General features: G+C 38.7%; 1 protein-coding gene across 6 annotated transcripts in view; it reads right to left on the bottom strand.

Annotated features, from left to right (window-relative positions):
- Positions 1-24,874, bottom strand: part of COL11A1 (collagen type XI alpha 1 chain) — a 157,735-nt gene that overhangs the window by 110,984 nt on the left and 21,877 nt on the right. For 3 of the 6 annotated variants that reach the window (XM_085068223.1, XM_085068221.1, XM_085068220.1), the window contains exons 1-2: positions 19,133-19,724; positions 3,315-3,482 (exon numbers count right to left, since the gene is read on the bottom strand). In XM_085068223.1, the coding sequence (XP_084924349.1) occupies positions 3,315-3,482; positions 19,133-19,247 (283 nt within the window). In that variant the 5' untranslated portion in view covers positions 19,248-19,724. Of the gene's footprint in view, positions 1-3,314; positions 3,483-19,132; positions 19,725-20,349; positions 20,463-24,874 lie in introns of those variants that run through there. The other 3 variants (XM_085068225.1, XM_085068222.1, XM_085068224.1) reach the window with 2 other exon arrangements.

Below are 24,874 nucleotides of genomic sequence, written 5' to 3' on the forward strand. Positions count from 1 at the left end.
TCTCTCAGCCTCTTTGTAGGAGAGGTGCTCTGAATCTACTGCGAATTCATAATAACACAAAGCATGAAAGAACCACAGTAGTTTCACATCCATCGTTTTTTTTAAATTCATCTTCTGTTTAAATATCTTCTAATTTAAAAGTGTGCACTAGAATTTCACTCAACAGAATAAGCATCTGTGCTGTAACAAAAAGGCTCCCAGGTACTTCAATAGCCTTTGATAACAACTCATTTTAGTTTCTCTCTCACAATATATATTTGAATCTTTCTAGAGTTATATTGTGCATAACATTAAAAAATATGTAACTAATTTTCTTTAATGGGAGATTTAAGCAAAATCAAAGAATATTAATTTTCATTTATCCCCTGATGCTTTCTCTTTGAAGTAGAGATGATATTTCAAACACGGTTTCCAGCTTTACAACTAAAACTAAACAAAACTGAAAATAGATAGAGCTTATAAAGGAAGTACTGAAGTATGGCTCCTGTTGAACCTTGTGGTAAATCTGCATTTCACTTGATGTGAAATTCTGTTAGGCTTAGTAACAAATAAAGTGTAAGATTGAGATTCTAAAATTCAGAATATGCTCTGGATCCATGTGGCTCCAGCTGCAATTTGACAAATAAACTGATGAGAATATAATAATAACATTGGCAATGAATATAACTGCAGCTTTGTGTGCAGGAGAGTGGATAAAATGTTCTTAAACATTTTCATATGATAATAGAATAAGCTTTCATGAAATAATATCTTGTAGTTTTGTAATGAATTAAAGCATGTAAGAATTCATCAAACTCTGATTTTGGAATTTCTTCCAGTGGAGAAAATACAGGGCTGTTTCCAGGACAGGTAATATGGGAAAACTCCAAAGATTCCAGAGTCTTCTTGTGAAGACAAATTTTTACTTCTTGAACTACAATATGTAAACAAAATGCGTAGAATTTTCCTTGCTCTTTAAATGACATACTACTCTTCTAAACCAGAACCCCCTAGTCTTACACTTTCTATATTGTCTGCTTCAATGATACTTTATGTGCTTTTTACCCCTTTTAAACTTTCTTATGGAGGCTTGTTGAAACACTGTAGTAATATTGACTATGTTTATATATCATTTTGACATTTTGTTTTGAGGGGATCAAGGCTCAACAAATAGGAAACATTTCATTTACTCTGATGAGTTGATAAAGGTTTTTCATGACAAGGTAAAGCAGAGTAAATTAAACTGTAGGCTATACCTTTAATGCCAGAGCAAAGAGATGACAAAAAAATGGAAAAGAGAGAATATGACTGTCAACAAAGTCCAAAGAAAGTATTTGAAAAGCACAGGGTACTTGCCCTATCTGCATTGTTAATCTGAAAGATATGCTGAAAATGCTTAAGGCAGGTGATAATAATTCAGCTTGTCTGGGCGTGTGCTCTTCAAACAGATAACATCCTAGGGGAAAAAATGTGAGCTGTCTGAGAAAGGTAACTGAAAATGAGTCAAGTGTCTCGGTTCAGTAGTTTCTGTCATCACTGCTATGACAATATTCTCAAATGTTTTATCTTGAATCTACTTTGGGCAATTATGAGCAAATTTCCTCCAAACACAGTTTTGATTGAAAAAAATCCAGAAAGAAATTGCATTTTAACATGTAAAACTGGATATATTGCATCTAACATATAAAACTGTATGCATATATAGTTCTTGGACTATAGGATAGTTATCAAAGCCTTCTCAAATACATTTAAATTTCATGTTAATTGGAATGGTTCTATTTGAAAGATAATTATAAACAGTAAGAATAACAGTAAGAATTGGAGGGAAAACATCTAGAAAAGTCTTTTTATATGTCTGGGTTGTCATTCCTTTATGTTTTTGTAAAAGATAACTAAGAGCATGTACAGCAACTGTACAACAAAAATCTAAGCCGTTTACATATAACAGTCATATAATGTCTTCTAGTCAGTGAAATCAAAGTTCATTATATTCTGGGAAGCTGGTAAACAACATTAAATTCATTTTTTTAAAGATGGATAAGTTGTTGGATATATTGTACTTCCTGATGAGTTAGAGAAGTTAGATGAAAGCAAGAATAGGGGGCATTACAACTTGTATTGTTTAGCTGAAATATCTCACAACTTGATCTGATCTTGGATATCTTCTACAGAGCACTAAGAAAATGGGACATGATCACTCAAATTTATTTAAGAACAATCTGAAAAACAAGGACTTCTTGTGGTGAGGAAAGAGAATGCCTCTTCCACAAGATTGAAAAGGAAGTAATTACCACAATCACCTCCAAAATATTGGTTTGATGGTTTTAATAATGTAAAGGATAGTAGGACATTTTTCATTCAACTTATTTGAGAATATATTAAAAGCTAAGGAACTGCATTAAAAAATAACGTAAATATTATATCTGTAGTGAATTTTGCTTTGATCTTCTTCCATCAGTAATAAGTGATGAGTTAAGGGAACACATAAGTTGCTCTTGAACATGTTTCTCATGTTGCTCTGGGAACACATTATTATTACGAACTAAAGGATGTTTTACCCTTTTATAGATATGAGTGATACCTATGTAATTACTACTTTGAAAGACAAAAAAAAGAAGAAAATATTTTCTTTGCCACTTCTAATCTGTATGTAATCTGTACGACTTGTTGAAACTCTACATGTGTCAAAACAGAAAATTCAAACCTTCAATGATGTCAGGTTTTAACATTCTTACTAGCATTTTCCTCAACAGTTTGAGTCAAGTGACAGCAAAAAAATGGAATAAACGTTTCTACACAACATCCAAAGAATCTTTCCCAAAATTTGACTATTTCATTTAAGAGAAATTTGAGAGAAGATGGAATCACATTTCCAGCTATTCACAACTAGCCTTGTTTAGTCCCTCAAATATCCAGATACTCAAAGGTAATTTTTAACAGATGGTTCTTCTGGGAATGATTTTGCAATGGCCAACCACAACTTATTTCTACCGCTGCAGCACTACTCTAGGAAGTACTACTGCTCCTAAAAGCACTACTAAAACAGGAGGAAACTTGTCAAAGCCACCAAATAAGGTTTCCATCAGATAGCATCATGAAAGAACAGGTAATATGACTTACAAGTTAATTCCAGCAGTGACAGAATTTGATGAAGAGCTTTATAACTGAAGCCAATAAAAATTGAAATATTTGGTGGCTAGAGAGCCCATCCTGTCATTCACACGCAGCCTCAACTCTAGGGATAACAGAAGTGTTTTGTGGTACTACATGCTAAGCTTTAGAGACCATAAAAACATAGGGAGCAAGATAATGTACAAAAAGAACAGCTTTCTTACCTGGGTACAGCTGCTTTGTTGGGGCACTCAGCTGTGCACTTTTTGAAACTCTGTAAGCAACATCCGATCCTTTTGAATTCCTTCTGTTTGTGCAAAATCCTGCTGTTCTTGTTACTCCTTCTGGAGAATTGTGAAATTCTAATGCTTTTAGCACATCAACGGGTTCAGCTGACAAAGTTAGAAACAAAACAACAAAAAGAGTTACTCATCTTGCATCTCTGTGGCATGCAGCCTCAAAAAAGTCTTTTAATTCCATTGCAAAAGCATCTGTCTAATCATAGCAGCAGCTGCATCCTATTTTGACTTATTGCGCATTACTCCTACACCATAACATTATTTTAACAGCATTATTAATTTTTAAATATGTAAGAGTTCATCCCACCCAATGTAATTTTTATGATCAGATTTTCAAACTACTTGACTATACACTGAAAATCACCATTTTGCTAATGCTGAGGATGTTGCTGATTGAAACTTCCAATACATGTTTTTAAGGAGTGATTTCTAAGAAGTGGAACTGATTTTCAAAGTTTGCATGGAACTTTCAGAAGCATTCATCTGCTAACAATCTGCTACCAGAAAATCATCTGTTGCTAACATTAAAATATATTCTGATTACATATAACTGCTTTCTCAGACACAAAGTGATAAGGAAGCATCTAAATTAGTTTCACATCCAAGTTAGAGAACGAAAAATGTACCAGCACTGCCTGCAAGGACTAAATGGACAGAATTGCAGTCTTTCATTATTTCCAAGTTAAAATGTAAATTGACCAGATTGTGCTTTAGAGACCAAGTACAGTAAGATTTCATTTGTGCTCAGGGTCTAACAATTTAAAGTTGAAATCCAAAGCTGTTATTGCACTGGTATTGATGCAAATTAAAACAAACAAAAAAGCCTGTGTGCAGATAGATAGATAGATAGATAGATATAGATAGACATAGACACAGACATAGATAGCCAAAAAAAAGACTTAATATATAAAAAGTTCTCCATGGCAAAAGGACAAAGTACTGAATGGACAACCACTTCAAGAGAGACAGTGAGAGAAAACAATTAGCATACTGCATATCTTTTCTCAGGAAAAAATAAGGTGCTCGCTCTCATACTCTCCGTACAGATCATGGCTTTGTTAATGTATATTTTTGAGTGGAAACAGAATTTCAATAGACTTTTTTTGTTTACTGGGACTATTCCACAGTTTTTATGTTGGCAAACTCATAGCCACTTTATCTGGAAAGACAAAGTTTTAAAGGACTTTCAGTGATAAAGCTGAGAAATGAGCTTGGTAAATCTGACTTCATATCTTTGAACTACAGTGTGGAATTAACTATAGCTGATTTATTGTCTGTTATTATTAATTTTAAATGTCAACAAGTATCAACTTAAGGTCCAGAATTCACTGCCTGTGAATATTGAACTATTTGAACAACTATTTGCAAACTAGTGAAAGAGTATAAAAACAGGCAAATCACTACGGGGAACACCTGTATCTTTTTTCTTGCTATGTGTACAGTCCTAGACAGTGTTACTATTTTTCTGTCACTGTAGTTTTTCATATCTCACTAAAAATAACAGATGTGAACAAAGTTAACTAGCCCATCCTATTCATCTCCTGACAGTGCCAAATATGAAAAGCGCAACTTTATGGTCAAAGCAATCTTTGTTTTCTCTGTCCGCCTAGAATGCACATAACTTCTTATGTCTTAAAATATATTCACAAGGAAATGCTCATGAACTTTTTAAATTTTTCTTCACATCTTGCAATTTTTCATTTCCTTTTCTCATCGGATCATCGTGTTATTAAACATAAGCCTAATAGCCAATGTTTGTTGCAAGCTAACACATTGTGAATGAATGCTCCAGTATACACCTGAATTTACTTAAAATCCACATATACTGCAAATTCAAGAAATTATGTTTAAACATGTCCAAAATAGAAGTTTCCATAGTGTGCAAACACTGTGGTACTAGTGTAACTTCCCTGTTGAGTACTGACAAAATAATTTTAATGGATATAATGTATTTTCTATAGGTGTTCCACACAGTTCTGAAGGAATTGCCATACATTTTTTTCAACTAACCAATGGCTCTTTTTGCTGTACCTATATTAATTTGAACCATTAATGTAGAACCAGTCACCAGAAATATTAGTAAAAATTCCTATTCACTGTATAAGTCAACCACTGCTACATTCCTTTATCCTTTGCTCTTTTCTGTAATTTGTACCAGATTCTTCATTATTTTTTAGAATAATGGTTTTTCTTTGCCTGGCTGACTGGGAGACTATTCACCCATAAACAAGATTATTCATTACTCCCTGCTAGTTCTGCTGCTAAAAAACTTCCAGACAAGAAACAGAATAATGATAGGACAATCTTCAAACCACAAATTCCAAATAATAAGAACAAACATTCTGCTAATAGTCTGTAGTTGACTATTCATTTATTTCCACAAACTGTGATTCACAAAACATAAAATAGCAGGACTAGTCAGTTCAAAATAAATTCTAGAAATGTAATTTTTCATAGAAGCAACAAGTTAGATGAAATGACAAGTTACATGAAGTGATTAACACAAAAAGGGTAATTAGTCTATCCCCAAAGATAATATGGCTGACTTATTAAATTCATATAGATGACAAGTAATAGAAACTGCTTCTCTAATTTATATTAAAAATTTCAGATATTCACTTCAGCCAACAAGTAAAAAGTAAAGAATTTCTTTAGAAGTCTTTAGATAACAGCAATACTAGGTAGGAATGTATAAGAAGCATGACTCCTCCGGTGTCATCGCAGGGGCTACCATATAGAGCGCTTTCTGCAGAAAACCCCTCTTTTTGCTAAGTAGAAATTTTGTCTCAGGGAATTTCAGGATTTCTTTTTACATTTACTATAACTTGTTGGAACAAACATTCAGTAGGCTTGACCATGCTGCCATTACCTTAGTCTTAAAATTCTTGATGAGCTTACTGTGCCTGCTCAGATAACCTGCTCAGTGTCTCTGCAGAAAGCAGCAGATGCTGCTGCCACACAACACACGCATGTAGGAACACGGCCTAAAGTAAACAGCTGCTGAAAAACCCCAGCTCAGGCCCAAATACTTACAGGTAACCTGCTCAAAGTCTAAAACACAATGAGCAGTCCTCTCACAGCCAACACTACCTGCTTAGAAGATCAGGGAGAGAGGTAGAAAGACAACTCACAGTCAGGGAAGAGCACAGCTTGTGGCTTTTCTCCACCAGTTTCCTAGGTTCTGCAGTGCTCAGTCTCACTGCACCCTGACAGCTTCTATTTTTTCTGAAAACTGCCTCTTCTCTAGCATGCTGATCCCACATGATTTCTGGGAATGGTAACCAGAAGGAGCACCAGTGCTAAGGGCATGCAGTTTGCCTGTCTGTGTGGTCCACAAGCAATGATCTCAGCTCGTAGTTATATGGGGCAAAATCAATATAAGACATATAATGACAGATCAAGGGACTTTCATAAGACTTTCCTTACAGTGCATAAAAGAGTTTGCCTAGATGATTTTACCTTCTAGTATAGTTTTCTCAAAAACTAAAACGCAGACTAATTATATATGTTGTGATGCTTTTGTATCCTTCCAATTTTGTGCCAAGATCCCAGATGGCAAGGAAACGACAAATAAGACTCTTGCAAACAGCTCTGTTCACCAGTTCTTGGGATGGAGCTAATTCTTTGTGTGAAACTTGGGCATCAGCTTTGAAAACTGAACTCTCTTTGCCAGGGCAAATTTGACAAAATACAAGATCCAGACCCAGAAAGCAGATCCCTTATGCAGATGTTTATGGCCATGTTGCACTGCTGCCTGAAGGCCACCTCTTGCAGGCAAGACAGACAATGCCACAAGAAAACCATGTGAAAGGAAGCCTGTGTTCATCAGGGCAGTCTGCAATCAAAATGCAAATTTCCACTCTGCTACTTTTGCGCTGATAGGGAACCCACTGCAGGGGATTCTCTTCTCACTAAAGACTATAATGCAAAATTCAACAGTGTATGTCCTTGATTCAAAAGAGTTCAGAGACATGTGCAACTTTCACTGCCACTGAATGACTGTACAGCAGTGGCCAAAGCAGAAATGCTTAAAAATGCTGGGATTTCTGGAATGGCAAAGGTGAATTCTTCAAAAATGCCTTTTTAAATATCAGAATTGTGTGAGATGGGAACCTGAGTGTTCCAGTATCTTTCCAGATACCAAACCAGTAATCATTTAACGCCATCATAAGTTCCTGTATTTTCAAATATAAAGAAGGTGAGGCACACAAACCTTAGTGGTTTACAAAAACCACTGCAAACCTTAGAGGCATACAAAAAATTAGTGGTGTCACATTTCAAGACCCAAAACAACTAGTAACTGCAATATTTAAAACTGTAGAGCCAAATTCTGGTCTTCAGTATTGTGGTATGACTGAAGTAGACCCATTCACTCAAAGAGTTTTCCATAATTATAGTGCTATGGATCAGAACACTTGGCCCAGAGCACTTCATATAAAATAGAACCCCAAAGCCATATTTACTCTTCCTTTGCTGTCCCTTTAGTTTTCTTCCATTGGAACAAATTAAGAAACTTAAGACAAAAAAAGAAAAAAAGAGACATATTGACAGAAATACACAATTATCTAAGCTACTTTAAATAGTATTAACATATATTTAAAAGCATGCTAACTGAAAAGAAGAAAGAAAAAACCCCAAAACTTATGTCAGCATATCTCTGCTGGAAATGAAAAGGATTCACTGGAGTTCAGTAGTTGTAAACTGGATGCTAGATCACACTTTTACATTGCCAGCTCAGGAGAGAATAACAAGAGTCAAACACATGAAGGAAGCTTCATGTGTTTTCTGTTTACTCGGAGAGGAGGAAAATGGATGTAAAAAAATCTACTTCCAATTTTGGTTAGCCTTTCCAAGCCTAGATTTCCTCTACAGACAATGATACATTTGTTTTAAAGGCTATGACAATGCTTTCTAGTCTATTAATTCATAACCCTACATTATAAAAATAGAATGTCATTAAAGATTGAAAAAGTCTGTAGAAATCCAGACTACATTGTTATCATATATTCACAGTTGAAAATATAGCTTTCATTCACTCCACAGTATCTGGATTGAAATGAAATTTGTGATGTATCATTATTAATAATACTAATACAACACATAGGGATCAAATTCTGATGCCTTTATATTGCATTATATCTAGCAATTACTACCATTGCTCAATGAAGTATCTTCTGGAGTTCAAGTTCAGAGGACTTGCCTCCTTCCCTTAGACTTCCTGATATTTGAGCTGGAATCTATCACACAATAAAGGCTCTGCCTTTCTCTTGGTGGAAACTGTCCATGGAGAAGGTTCCCAGGTACCACAACAATACGGGTTATGATGGCAGAGAAAGGAAGGACTGAGAAATTGTAAAAGAGGGCAGAAATTGAAGCCCTTTGGACACACAGCCTGTGCTCATGACTTATTCAATATGTGACATCTTAAGGATGACCCCAGTTTTCAGTAAAAATGCTTAGCAATTCCCCATCTCCCTATGGGAATGCTTCTTATCGATGATCACAAAACCATAGGTAAAAGAATAGACATTACAATAAAGGGACAAGTTGTAACATATGCAAGAAAACTTGCATTGGAATGGTCAAGTGGTTCATTACATTTGGATTTATTTAAATGTAGATGGTAATTAATTGAATGGTGCTTAATCATATCTTCTTAGTTTATAAAATATGTATTCTGTCTAAAACTGAGATCATGGTGAACTTAATACCTTAACAAAAGGCAATAAAATGTGTTGTTTCTGCTTCAGCAGCCACCATTAAATTTCTGCACTGTGACAAAGTCCTTCTGACCCTGGAAAGGTAAACTGTACAGAACCCAAAAAAGATGGATCAACAGTGCATCTAATGGCAGCAATGCAATCTTTGGAATTATACCAGCCACAATCATTTTGAATAAAAGAGTAAAATCTATATGCATAATCTTTCTAGCTACAATCAAATTTTAATTATCTTTATTTTAATGACTTTGCATTAATGTAAATATTTCGATCTACAACATGCTTTTTTACAAATTTTTACTCAAGTCAGTTCAGTGAGTGACATAACTGTCAAACTGAGGTTAGTAAATGTTAGGCCATTAACGCACACTGAAAATAGAGCTGTATTGTTTCACCTAAGTAGAATGGATCACCCTCAGTAGCTAATGTGGATATGTCAATAAATTGACACTCAGGCATATGAAAAACCTGACCTTTCTTAGCATACATATCAGCTTTCAATCACAGCATCTTACTAGTAATTGAAGCCTGCTCTAGTCACAAACAAATTGATAAATTATGTATCATGTTCTTTTCATTCAAATAAAATGACATGGACACTTCATTAATGGATTTTTTTTTTCAGAAGAAAAGCATTTATTGCATACCTGTACTTTTTCTGAAATGCTTTTTGACCCATCTAGGCTAGTTGGCTATCAGCCAGGTTTCTAACCTAGGTAAAGCTGCATTTAAAGCAGTTTATGTGCCAATTCCATGAGTGGCTGCAATTCCACACTAGTGTGGATCTCACACAGTATTTCATGTCTTACTCAGATCTGAAGAGGTCAAATATTTAGAGTGATACTATCCCAGATGTAGGCAGTGGTCCTCAGGAGACTTGGAATACATACAGATTGAAAATCTCACTGAATAGAGAACTTTTGAGTGAGTTTGATTATTCTGTAAAATATAACCATGGAAGTCAGAATGGGCTTATCTAATGGTCCAACACCTTAAGTTTTCTTCTATTTAACATGGAATATGCAGCAAACCACTTAGAAGCTGCAGTGGGAATGGACCACTTTTCAGATAGGGTGTACCAAACTTGACATCTGTTCTCTTCCTATAAACTGCACAGCAAAGCACTTTCTCACTGCAGATAAAGGTTCTGGTGCCTAAGGATAGGATATACACAGTAAACCACCAGCTGTATTTTCAGATGGATGGACAAAACCATCAAGTCTCAAAGCAGAACTCTCCAGGACTGACAGGAAAGTGATTGTGGTGGCAACTTCTGGCTACAAAATTCATTCACATAAGAAATTGTTCAGAGGATGACTCATTTAGACTAAAATGTGTTTACTTCTGTCCAATTACCTAATAAAGCAAAGAAGTTAAAATCCTATTATATTTAGATTTTGGTCTGGTAACTCCTGGATATTAGTCTTTTAATTTCATGAGAGAGCACAGGCACAATGACCCTTCCCTATTTAAAGGCTGTGTTTACCTACATAATTTACAAGATGCTTCCAGATTGCCTTCCAGGGGACTTACTTTGAATGCAAACAATAACAAAACTCAAAGGGCAAAAAAAAGAGGCAGTATTCTTTACTTTACACATACACCTTAGCAAACCAAGAGTGCAACTCACTGTTTGCTGTACTGTTTATACCTATAGTAACTTTGCCTTTTCCTTCTTTTTGATATAGTAAAGAGTACTTTTAAACAGTATTATATGTTTTTCTGATATAATAAACAGATAACTTCTTGAGTTCTCAAAATTCTTCAGCAATGCCCTTTTTTGACTGATGTGAAAGTGAAAATTTATCAGTGTTCACAAAGAGCCTTTAAGAGTTACAATCAATAACTCCTAATTAGTGAGATAGAACCCTGGAGCAGAAAAGAGCTTAAATTTCTCCAGTACAAAGAATTATATGAGAAATTTAGGAAGACTAATGTTTCTAAGTTACTATTATTTTACTTCATATTTTTCCATGGAAATAGGCTTCATTCTGCCAGTAATCTGTTCCAATGGAACCACCGCAAAAACTAAAACTTTAAAGAGCGTTGAAACATTAATCTTCAGTTCTAAATGGAGTGTTTTCTCAAAGTTTAGTCCAGTTTTATGTCACTGTAACAGATCATTTAAAACATACAAGCTGTGATGGCCTGGTAGGCTAAAACGTGTGTATTTGGTGAGCACTAATGAAGGGACTCCTTATACTTGTGGACAAGATTTTCAAAAGAGGCTACCTCTGGTTAGATTTCTAGGTGTATATTTAGGGGCCTCAGTAGAAGGTACTGACACAGGTTTTTGAAACCATGCTACCTATTAAAGGCATAATAGCCTACAGTTGTTTAGTTTATTTACTTTTCTTACAATTTTGAATCTTTATAACTCTAAGTGCTCATTCTAAGGACATTCTGTGTATTCTGTAAGTGGATAAACACTACTACGTTTCTAGTACTAGTACTACACTACTAGTGTTTCTAACTTACACTCATCAAATGATCCAAAACCTAAAGAGCCTAAGAGGTCTTTACCTCTTTTTTACCAGCAGAGTTAGAATCTGGATTTCTTAAACTGACAGTCTGCTGACCTTTCAGATACAAAACAAGACCCATCAATTTCTAGAAAACTCTGTTATTTCTAATGTAGTAACAATATTTCTGTTCTTACTTTTACTCTTAGACACTTTTACTTACAGTGGGCAGTTATGATGGATATCCTTTAAAAAAGAAAAACATATAATATTATCTACACTTGTTATTTTACTGTATTCTTCATCTGTTAAGCATTAATACAGAAGTAAACATTCAAAAGCAGGAATTCAGAAGCATGTTATGCCCAAGTGCTTCACTAAGCTTTGCAGTTCTTAGAAAGGACTCTTTTACCTTCCCACTGCAGACTCAAGTCTCTGTATCCCCAGCAATGATTCTCAGCAGTTCAGCCATAGGTGTTTAAGCACCAGAAAAGGATCAGGCACTCTTCTATCCTCACCATTTCCTACTGGCCAGCTCTGGGCAGAGCTGCCCTTCCTCACAGGCTTTTTGGCTTGGCAGTCTGAGCACTGCCTGCCTCCCAACTCTACTGAGAGCCCAGCCCTGTAACAGAAGAACTGCTCTGGGAACCAGCATCAAAGCACTGGTTCTGCAGTGGCCTTTGTGAAGGTTCCAATGCTTTTCATAGATGGACTTCATAGGGCTGGACTAAAAGAACTCTCTGTTTTATGGTCTGCAAAAGTGAGTTACAGAGCATCTTCAAGGTACCAAATTGAAACCAATTGAATTGCCTAATTACATAGTGCTCCTGAAAATTAAGTTGGGTTTTTTTTCCCCAGGAACATGAATATAAATTTATGAGATTAACTGAATATATGTTGCCCATATATATACTTCTAGAGACATACTTCAAGGTGTTTCACCTGTCAAGAATTCTCCTACATGCATTTCCTAGATGAATTATGTAATTGGGATCTTAAATGGTGACATTTTTAGCAATAGGTGTTATTGCAGTGCTTTCATATTTAATACTTGCAAGAACTAGAGATTATCCAGATGCATACAGGAATGCTTTAAATAGTCTAGGATAGACTATTTCACCAACACAGCCCTCTGTGAAAATGCTCAGAACTGGCTACTTCTGTTTCCACACCAGTTATTTGGAAATTTTTCATTGACTTCCTATGCTGCAAAATCTACTAAATACATTATAATATTTCAAAGACTATGCAGACAGTCTAGGCATAGATCAGACACAATTTTGATACTTACCAACTACAAAAACAAAATTCCCCAAAACCCAAACAAACACAACCCTCCTCACCACCACTTATATCCTACACTGCAACCTGTAGAAAACTTGTCTGTGCACAACTACACACTCAGATCTTTAGTAACATTAGCTTGCAGGCTGATTTATTTACTGGAAATATTTTTTGAATTATTTTAAGGTTTTGTTACAGTGCATAATTTTGAAGTGTAACCTAGATTTTCAGGCTTTTTATCATTATATCCTTTTTGTATTTCACCACAAAATGTGACTTTTATTACTCAAAACGTTCTTTGAGACTGGGTAATTATACTTTTATCACTTGTTTAGCAACACTGACTGCCGTCAAGCGCTAAAGACCTGATGGTGTTTCCATAAAAGGTTTCACTTGCTACCCCCAAAAGACTGGGCTTGTAAATCAACTGTGAAGGCCTGTATTGATCCATTACTTTACAATACTTTAATATCTGTCTCCGTATTTCTATGAACTTATTCTTATTTTGCACCACAGCAAAATATTTTAGGACTGCATTCCAAGTGTCTAACTATATTGAGGCCTCTGCTAAAGATTCGAAAAGCTCTCTTTGTACAGACAGCAAACACAGTAGTTCCAGCTGTGAAAATCAGCAAAACAAGTATTACATTCTTGAGTATCCTGTTTCTATTACCATATGAAAAAGAGACACAGTCTAAAACTCGTCCGTACTAGAGGAAGAGACAAGGTGTTCCCTCAGCAATCAAACATGAAAGAAACTGAGCCCACTTAAAAGTTTTGTCATCATGGTATCTATTGAGAAATAATTCAAGAAAGAGTTCAAGAATGTCTTCTAATAAATGGGAGTTTCCAAGTATGGAACACTTGTACATTTTTCAGCTTTAAGCATAGAATAGAGCCAAGGACAAGATTGAGAAAGGGTGCCATTTAAAGTAATCATATTTCATTTGATAGAGAAACAGCTCTACAACTAAAACCTTTCACCATATTTTCACTGATGTCAAAGGTGTTATCTCTCTTGGGAGAGCAATGCAAGGAAATCAGACTCAGTTCTGTATCATACCAATCTTACCAATATTAGCAGGAATTCCTCTTAAGCAGAGAGCAAGGTTGTAAAGTCTCAAACTATTTATAAAATAGGAATGTTTGCTAATCCATCAGATTACTATGATAATTTGAGTAAGGTAAGGTACACAGCTAAGGGACAAAGTAGGTAACACTTAGTCTGCAGTAATACTTTAAAAATGTGACTATAATTTGACTTACAACTGAGTTAATTTCTATCACAGACAAAGCTTGGCTGCCAGTGACATTATTTATAGCAGGATCAGGATCTTATGGTTTTTTCATTCATCTTTTATAATACATCTTTGAATTTGGTTTGCAGCAAACACTCTGCTTCCATAATATGAGCTCTGCCAAATACCTTCTATTTCACACACTGTGTACATTAACACTTGGACATGCAGTGAAGTCCCAGACCTGAAATTCACAAAGGTTTTTACAGCCCCTTATGTGTGCTAATGTGCTAAAAAGAATTTAAGTTCTGCCAGATTCTACTACTATTGTAATAACCGGGTCAACAATTAATCCTTACATTTACAGTCTGTAAACTTGGTATTTAATACTGAGTAGAACAGTTATAAGCCCTTGCAACAGGCATGTGTGTTAACCTAATTCCTTTTAAGCCACTGTTCTCTATTGTGTCCATCCAGAGGGCAAATCTCTATCACTGCATGAGACTTCACATTCTTAAAACATTAGAGATTTCTCCCAAGCTCTGCTTAATTTATTCACCCCTATTATCAACAAATACTCAGAACAATGATAAATTAACCAATGCTAGGAGGAATTCTTCTGAAAAGAAGCAGAACTCTCTACAGAGAAAAGAAAAGCAACTTCTTAATCTTGCTGGCAGATGGAAACCCTACTGTTCGCCACTGTACAAAACAAATCCGGGAAAGACATAATTGCTCCAGTGTGTTTTAGGTATAACCTCAGCAGTAGTGTCATGGCTCCTTTAGTATGCTGCAACTGTGTCAGAATTAAGGGTTCTCTTTGGAGGTGATCAAGTAACTTTGGGCAACACAGTTGTAAAAATAAGTATGACAACGTTTTTCCTACATTCTACATCTTCCGCAGACACCAGTTTTACAAAAAATGGAAGCTTTGGGGGCGAGTTGTTTTTCATGGGGTTTCTTTAGTAATCAGAACAAAAGATAAATAAACTAAGAAAGGTTTTATATCAAAGATTTTTTTTTCCTATTGTCATTTCAATTATAGATACAAGGGAGGAGATTATTTCAAGACAAACCCACGGAATATTTGTGCACCTATATATTGTTAAATTTTTTAAGATATACACAAAACTGAAGTTGAGTAACTTCTTTTATGCAGAGTTAGGAAAAAGATGTTTTCTGCAGCCTGAATAGTCCTTTCTTGGATCCTCGTGAAGTCTCCTTCTAAATTAAATGCGAAGATACACACTCTAGAAAATTAACAACACATACCAGTCATTTTTTCTGTGTCTGATGTCTGCTGCTGAAGTTGAAATAATTATTTTACCTTAGAAACAGTTAAGAATTCAAAGTTATATAGCAAAACAGATGTATGCATGCAGTTCTCTCTGACACTATTCTAGGAAGACTGGACCATTTCACCTGCTGATCCTTGGGACTCAGAAAAACTTGAGCTAGGACCACTAGCTGCTTCTAGTGAAATCACCCTTTGATTTATTCATTTTTGCCAACTTCGTGAATAATAATCTAGGAAACCCACACAAATTATCACACAAGACAATTTCATTGAAAAATAAGGGAATAATTAGAATGTTATATTATTTTTCAATCTTAAAAGTTAATTGATCAGTTAAAATCAGAAGTGCTTTACATCACTAATAGTTCTGAGAAAATAAGGTATACTTTTCAAGTTTAAAATACCATTTTGTACAGATTTGGACTAGCTGGATGCATTCAATAGCTTTCAGTCAACAAGATCCATATCTTCCTTACTAAGCAAATACAAATAAGTAGCAGTGTTAAGTGTGCATCCACAAAGAAAACTCTCCTATCCGCCATCACTAACTGGCCCAGGTCTGCATTCCTTCTGCACCTAGAACTCCCACTAGTTCCCAAGCTTGTGTGGGGGAAGCACAAGGAACCTTTATATTTCCTAAGATGACAGTAAGAAGTATCTATTCTATATTAGAGACAAATCTTGTCACTTACACAGAAGGTCCAAAGTGTCTTTTCCACTTATAGGTTCATAGCCTCATTTTCAGTAAGGCTTCTTAAATCTTTTTTTTTTCCCTTCAGTCAGATTAAGAGCTAGATTTCCATTTGCTTGAAAAAGCTTATAAATAATAATAAAAAGACTGATTTTTCATTTCTTGCCCATGAAATTTAAATCAGCATCACAATAGTGCATTGATGTCAAGCTCTTACAAAAATTTATGGTGTTGAAGCCATGCCATTTTGACTAAATGACTTTATTCATTCCAAACACATTACCAACAGCTTTAGTATTAAAGGTGAGGAAGGGGAAAGGAAATCAAAGGATGTATTTTAAAATCCTGAATTTTGTTTACTTTAGCCAAGTCATAAAGAAAAAATATTTTCTAAAAAGAGCTGCTTAAGAGCTGGTAGGCACTGAGCTGACCAAGTATGAGTCACTACTTTGCCCATTCAGTTGATTCTCACTTCTCTAACTTTTTCTGTCTAAAGAAGAAATAACTCAAGAGCCCAAACACTTGTTCACACACCATTTACAAGTATGAAAGACACCTCATACTTCTCTTCCTATTTTTGTTGTTGTTAAATAAAGATACTTGAAAAAAAGAAGTTAAGAATGTTAGGAATCTGTTGAGGTTTGTCTACATGGAATGGTTTCTCTTGTCTTAAAAAAGTCACTGCTATATGATTAACGCTTTATATGAATATACCATATAATTTTCTTTTCACAGAGGTAGTTTATGAAAAGAAAAACTGAAGAACAGAGGATTTAAAAGAGTTGATACAAGCAATTAATATTTTGCCCAGCATGCATACTTCATCCAGCCATATTTTTTATTTTATTTAGTCATACTCTTCCTATTTATATATTTTTTTATATTATTCCTTGGTATTATCTTCAAATAGTAATCATTATGTCTTGTTATCTTTTAACTACCTTAAATAAGATTAGAATGCATAACAGATGATTCAGAAATAAGTCCCTTTTATGCTGTTAGAGAAATTAGGTCAAATTCTAGTCCCTCTGTAGTCAATGGAAAAACTCTTACTGACTTCAATAACAGATCAAGCCCTGAACACACAGCTCCCTGTAGTCCCTAAGCAAATAGCACACTGTATCTCAGAAAAGTTCAAGAACTAAGCTCTATTCAGAATTCTTCTACAAATATAAGAAGCCTGTAGTTTTATATTTCTGAAATGCCCTTTATACAGAAGACTAGAAGACTAGCAATATAGCCTTTTAGTTTTGAATAAAGTTACCACAACCAAATTAGTCTGCTTAATGTTGCAAATACAGTCCAGCAAGTGTCAGTTCAGCTGATTTCAGTGTAGGTTCTGTTGATTTTTCCTGTGCTGTTTGGGTTTAGATTTTCTTTTAGCTTGTCATTTGCATCCAACCCATTATGTAAACATAATCTACATAAACCCTACTTAATTTAGTCAGTACTGCTATGAAAAGTGGCATAAGAAATCGATCATGCCTTTGAGGGTGGTATTCTGGAAGAAATTTAGTTTGCACATAGTAACGGGTAGACAAATCCTTGAGGCTCTGCGAGGTTAATTCACCCTGATGTAACTCCAGCGAGTCCGTGGAATTGCAAGAGGGATGAAATCTGACCCCTCCAGTCCCTGTCAGAAACGGGGCCAGCAGGGGGCAGGAGCCCTGATTGATCTGACACCGTCAAGGTTGCGCCCAGGTATAAAGGCTTGAATGGAAACTGATCACCTTTCCCTGCTCCGTCTAGGACGCCTATTGATTCAGGGATTTCAGATCGAGAAATACCTCGTTGAAATAATAACTACATAAAGAATTAAACCTTTCATTTCGGAGAGTTAAGCCCCTTCGTTGATGTCCGACCCACAGAAAAATAAAAACCTCAGTCCCAGCCATACTGGCCTCCAGATGCGCCTGCGGGCTCCGGTGGGAGGGTGGGTGGGAGACAGGGATAGAGGAAGGGAGGAAGAGACAGCGTTTTCAGCCCCGGTGGGAGAGGAGAACTCTCCCGCCACCGGAGACTCCGCACTGCAGCTCGGCGAACCGCGAGCTCAGCTCAGAAAGCCCAGCTGGGCTGGCGGCGGTGCGGGGAGCCCAGGGAGAGCGGTGCGGAGGGGCGAAGTGCGGGGAACGCGAGGGGAGGTGCGGGGGAGGGGGCGGCGATTCCTTTCTGCTGAGGCTGCTGCCTGGCTCTCGCTCCCCCTCCAAGTCCCCCGCGGGCCGCACCCTGCCCACCAGGTCCACGGACACCTAAGGGACCACTCGATACCCCGGGGAGGCTGCAGAGTGGGGAGGCGGCTGGGGACGGCGCCCCGGCGCTGACACAGCCCGCGGGGAGCCCGGCGATGGTCGGGCTGAGCCCCCCGAGCCCCCCCGGGCATCTCCGGGCCCGGCACGGCTCGCACCACCTGCGGGGCGCCGCTGCCCCGGGAGCTGCCCTCCGCAACGGCTGCCAAAGGGCCCCTGCAAGGATATTTTCTCCTCCGCTTGTGCCCTGGAAAACTTTTTGCCCACTCAAATCCGTTGCAAAAGGAAAAAAGCGAGGAGAACAGAGAAAATCAGAGCAGAGAGCCTCCACGCCCCTACTTTCCCCTTCCTCGCCTCTCCGAGAAGCCAGATACTTGTTGGTCAATTTCAGTCATAACCTGGTAAACTTCTGCACTTCAACAGAACAAAGTCGGACTCACACTCCACAAAAGAGAGTCCAGTGCTGGAAAAGGATAGGTCGCTCTGTTCAACAAGTATTTCTTTCATTTTCCCACCCCGCCAGTGCATCTCCTTTACCTCATTAAAAACACATCCAAAGTTTAAGGCTGAGGCTGACCGGGAGCCATCCCTCCGCGGCACCTGGGAGGGACGTCCCGACCCGCGCTGCCGGGGGCTCCCTGCGGCTCTCCGCGCCCCGAGCCGGCCCCGAGAGCGCTCTCGCCTCCCCAGCACCGGGAGTGCTGACAGGTTTCTTCTGAAACGCGGCCTCAGCCGTGCCCTGGGTCCTTTCCCCGAGGAGGGGAGAGAGGCGACTGGACTCCCCGGCTCCCCTTTGCTTTCTTACCTCCTCTGACCTCTGCAGTCCGGAGAAGGAAAGAGAAGGTGATGAGCACGGTTACAGCCGAGTCCCAGGGCCACCTTCTCGTTTTCCACCTTGTGGACCATCTCTGCATCTCCATGCTGGGCACCCACAAGCGTGAATTAAACACGGGCGCCTTCAGTTTATACCAGCTCCGTCCTTTCCACTATATTCCCAGAGATGACTTCTCCTATAGAGCCATACGTGATACACCGAGAGAGGTTTTCTCTCTCGCCCCGCTCCCGCTCTGCCCGGCCTCGCACAGGCCCCTCCGACCCGTCCTCCCCGGTGCCCTGCCTTCAGACTGAGGGGAGACGAGGGGCTTTAATCAAAATGCAAAGAGCTCCGCATCCCCCTAAAGGCTTCATCCCGTCAGAGGGCTGGGCGAGCGGCTCCCAGGGCCACCCCTGGAGCCCGACTGACACGCCAGCCGCCGGGCGGAGGCCAATCGCGGGGCTCCCCCGGCCGCCCACAGCACCGCCCTCCGCCTCGGCGGCGGCACAGCGGCCGGTCCGCGGGCACGGCCGACCCCCGCGGCGGCGGAGAGCGGCCCTCCCGAAGGCGCTCGGGGAGCGGAGGCGGCGGGGCGGGAGCGAGCGGGACACAAGGCTGGGACAAGGCTGGGGTGTCCCGTCACCGGGTCACCGCCGCCCCCCGCCCGCCCCGCACCGCACCGCGCGGGCCCCCTCGCCCCGAGCATGCGCAGAGGCGGCCGCGGCGCCCCGCGGAGCGAGGGCGGGGGCGCGGAGCGGGGACGCGTGGGGGCCGGAGGGACGGGCAGGGGGGCGACACTGGGGACAGGCGGGAAGCGGGGGGAGGGGGATGTCGGCAGGGGAGGGAGCGAGGCCGAGCAAGTTTGAGGAATGTGCGTGAGAGGAGCCGGGGCGCTGGGGTGAAGCGTCTGCGGGGTGGCCCTTCGGGCTCCCCGAAACCGCCCGCCGGCGGTGGTGCGGTGGCCAGTCCGGCCCCGGCGGCCCGTCCACCCTCACAGCCCTCCCGGGCGCTGCTTGTTCTCACGCACTCTTGGGGACCTGCGGGGGCTTCGCTCTAAGGCCTCTCTAAGAAAGGAGGGAGCGGGGTGGGGAAGGAAGAGCCCGTCACTGAACATCCCCGTTCCGTTCCTCATCTCATCCTGCAGCCCGGGGAGCCAGGTGTCGGCTCCTCGCCGGGAAACTCCCACTCGCACTCCCGTCCCGTCCCACCTGTGCGGCAGTCGGTAACGGGACCGGACCGTAGGCTGAAACCTGGCAGAGCTCAGTTGTGCAGCAGGTCCAGCCGAAATCCTCTGCTGAGATCAGGTTCTGCCCCAGCTCCTCTGGAAAATGAGAGAAAACCATGAGAGAAACCGTTGTAGTAGAAATATACATATTTAAAAAAAAAAAATTCTGCTTTCACTGATATCTTTAATACCTTACAGAAATTAATAACCATATGGTTTATCAATAAAATCCATGTTGCTGTTATATGTCAAATTACACTTCAGAAATTTGTTATCCTTTCATAAAAAAGCTTACATTTTGTCTAGCTCTTTCTGGCCTTGGTTTTCTGAAATAGTATCATTGTCATTAGATTTGCTGAGGGGACTGAGGTGCATAGCATGGTTACATCTGAGCTCCCTTAAGTGCTGTGCATCGGGTGCCATTCACTGAAAACGTACTCAAGGTTATTCTGGCACTTCAGGCAGTTACCCACAGTACAGCTGCGGAGCACCAAAATGCTGTGTGTATCTGACTTTTCTGTATCAAAACTTATGCATGGAATCAGTAAAGTTAGAAAAGATCTCTAAGGTCATCAGTCAGTTAACCCAACAGCGCTGTGTGTACCACTGAACCAGTGTGCACCATCTCCCCAGTGATCACGAGACTACCCCCAGCTGCTTGTAGAATATTTCATCCAGTCCTACAATTTCTGTCTTACACCCTAACTACATACAGGTCGTCAAAACTCAGTACTATTATCATTGCTCTGCCAGTCTGTGTAGTTCTCAGTCATTTACTAGATGTTTCATAGAACAGATCAAGTTAACTTGCTGTTTCAGCCTCTTCCTTTACAGTGTCAGTAGGAAGTCCCAATGGCAATTTATTATTTTTACTCAATACTTTGTCGTGGGAAAATCTCATATGCTATATAGTTTCAAGTTTCCTCTTCATGCTTATAAATGACACATCTTTCTGTCATCAGTGTTCTTGCTGCTTCCAGTCTCTTATCACACATTGCTTCTCTGAATTTGTTTTGAGCCTTTCTATTTGCCTGAATGAATGCAGCCAAACTCTGCCCTAGTGAAATGAAAAAACTCTGCACAGGAGAAGAAATGGAAGCATTTCAGATAGTGGTGAAAAAGAACAAGTATTTTCACAGTGTAGAAAATAGTAGTTTTAGAGTGCCTTTACCGTTATTTAAGTTGTAGGGGATGTGGTTCATCTCCCAAACTGTCTGTGGAAAGATACCCACTGATTCTCATGGTCCTACATCAATCCAAAGCAAGACAAATGGGAAAAAATGCTAAGTATTAATCCAGGTGAGGTAGCATACTTAAATCAATATAAAATTCTGTATAATTCTATATTAATTCTAGTACCATGACCACTTTAATTTAGAGCTAGCTCAGTTATTTTTTCATGCCAGCATGCCAAGCCACACAGACATGTAATCAATTGCCATAAGATTCAGCAGTTGCAAGAGAAAAGTTACATGCCATTTAAGTGAAGATCCACATTTTGCAGCCCATCAAATCCATTATTTGGGACTATTGATTTACATTTCATTGATTTACATTTAGCTTATTTTCCTAGTTACCATTCATAATCTTCTTAATTGCAATGATGGTATTCTTGTGTGAAGTAATTGGAGCCATGAAAATATGTCAAAAGAATAGATAACGATTCAGAACATATATAAGCCTTATGAATACAATAAAATTTCAGGAGAAATATTTTTTTTCTTGAATCCAAAAGAGTGTTAAAATATGAAAATGTTTTCGGAAAGAAACAGAAAAGAAGTGAATGATGTTATTTATTTAATCATCTGTGATCCACAGTGGCTGGTTCTTTCTGTCGGCTTTTTTGTTCCTCATTACTCTTCAAGACAGTTTTACTGAAAAGAAAGACTAAGCACTGTGACATTCATTATGTTCTGTCCCTGATACATCAACGTTGGCAGATTAATCCATGTTTAAATATTAGGAATTGCTCTCTTGTATGTGCACAGATGGGTCATTGTTGTATTTTGGGGCAGAGAGGGGGAGGGGTTAGGAACTATGGAGAAGAGAATATGTTTCCTTGGACCACTGTACAAGAAACTCACAGCAGCAGCTCTTCCACATTCTTCAGGCTACAGGCACCATAATGAAATGTAACTCTAAATATGGTGTTCTTTGGCTCTCTTGCAATCACACTGTTTTTCTAGCATATTCCTTGACATCACCAAAAGCAAGACTTCTTTCTCTATATAAAGGGGTCATTTCACTGGGAATAACGAATGCACTGTAAAGAAGAGTATGCTTTTATTGTAGGTTTCTCTGTATTTCAGGGACATTGACTTGATTTTTTTTCTAGCTTCAAACAGATATGATACCCTCTCCAGTTCTATTCACAGCACATAAGTGAATATTGCAAAATAAATGTCTGCCTTAAAAGTCATTACCCACTGCCTTCTCTGTTACTTTAATTCTTTTGGTTTAGGTAGGTGGGTATTTCATCATTGTCTCATTTCTGGTGCAAATCTATGTTAGCTGAGAGTTTTCTGTTATATGATTAATATTAGGAAGAAAAGTGAGTTATATGGCTTCAGAGAAGTGAACCCTTGTAAAAAAAGTTGTCTTACCAATGGACATCATTGGAATGATCTCCGCTAGAAAAAATCCTAATAAGCTCCTTTTTGTAGTTTTAAAAGGAGAGAAATATATAAACTCACGCATGTATACAAAATAATGGCAGTATTACTTAGCATGATTCTGTCTTCAAGAAGGGTAATAAACCCTTTGCTACTACCAATAATAGCTTACAGCTTCACTGAACTACCCCAGTTTTGTTAGCTAAGGTTTCGAAGCAAAGACTTTCTCTGACCCCCAGCAGCCTCTTTGGGCTAGGGAATGACTCAGTGCCCATTGATTCTTTCTTTCAGGTTCCCAAGATTTAGGGAGGAAAGAGGATAGTAAAAGAAATTAAATACAAAACAGCATAGTTCAGTACTCATTAGCTGAGGTACCAAAAGACTAGAGAAATAACAACATTACTAGATTTTTTCCTATGCAGAATGTATTGAGAATGACATAAGGAAAGCTGGAGAGGCAAGTGCACTGTGCAGCCTTACACAAATCCAAAAGCAGGTCTGTGATGTGGCCAGAAGTTAGATGCATATTTGTTTCTGTGTGTGTATTGAAGGTTGAATTTGTACAGTTTCTGGTGAAAAAATCCTTACATTTTTTAATTTAATGTACACGAATGGGAGTTGCTACCAGAAACACCAATGTGAGAAGTTAAAACTTCTAGGCCTGTGTAAGGAATGAAGTCAGTATTAAGGTTAAAGTTAGGGATTTAAGGGCTTGAATGATGTGAGTGCTTCTTGAAACAGTCTACTGATTTGGAAGGGGGCTGTAGTTTGCAGGAGTTTATACATCTCTTGCTCCAGCAGTTTATCCCCTTCTTTTAATTATATAGGTAACAATGAGAATTAAAAGTGCCAACCATCACACTTGCATCCTGTTCCTCAACATCATGAAGATAAGGACAAATTTGGAGAATCTTATCTCCAATGTTCTTTGAAGATAAGATCAAAGCAAGACAGTAACCTGTGCTGCTTTTCCCTTCAGGGATGATACCTTGGAAATAAGTAAATATAATCCTTCTGCCAGAACTTGGTTGACGGAAACATGGGATATTGTTAACAATAGGAAAAGGGAGATTTGGCACAGGGGTAGGGTTGAGGATTTTCAAGTTTCAAGAAGGCAGATTGTTCCTGCTGACCTCTGGAAATAGAATTTTTTTTTTTTAATAGAAACCTGTGCCTTGAGCTGCATTTGCCCTGTCGAAAGTAGAAGGCAACTTCTTAGGAAGTAGGTACGACAGTTAGGTTTAAGCCAAAGGTTTTGTCTAAGAGCCATAATACCTTTCTGCAGGTTCCCCCAAAGTGTGTTGGTAGAAATGATTGACTAATACTGCCTTTAACTATGGGATTTACTCAATTGTGTGCTAGTTAATTCAAGTTCTAGTTAGTATTTGAGTCATAGAGTTGGGGTTTGAGAATTGTAACTGTCATAAAACCTCAGTAATGTAACTATGAAAGAATGCCAAAGATGAGTAGAAGGGAGGTATTAATAGAATCTGCTGTATTGTATTGTGATTTCCTGTAGAAACTGGTGCCCTTCCTAAACTGCTGTTAGAAATTACTTTAATGCTAGTATTTGCATTCTAGATTGTCACAATTTCTACTGGCATTTTGAATCTATGGGAAGAAAATAGATTAAGAAGGAGGCAGGCACGAATAGAAGCCAGTGCTTTATATCAATTGGCAGAAACCAATGACTTAGTCTCCTGTAGGCTTGGAAGAAATCTAGTATAAGATAGAGGGTTTAACTCTTCGGAAAATAAAGGATCAACACATAAATTAATTTCACACAAATGCAAAATCTTGTCAGCTATCTTTGTACTAATGTAGTTGTCAGCCAAAGCTTTCATCATTTTTTCCTCAAGAGAAATAGTATTTTACATCTTATGGAGAAATAAACTA

Source organism: Lichenostomus cassidix, chromosome 8, assembly GCF_008360975.1.
Source record: "Lichenostomus cassidix isolate B80296 chromosome 8, HeHo_3.0, whole genome shotgun sequence".
NCBI lineage: Eukaryota > Metazoa > Chordata > Aves > Passeriformes > Meliphagidae > Lichenostomus > Lichenostomus cassidix.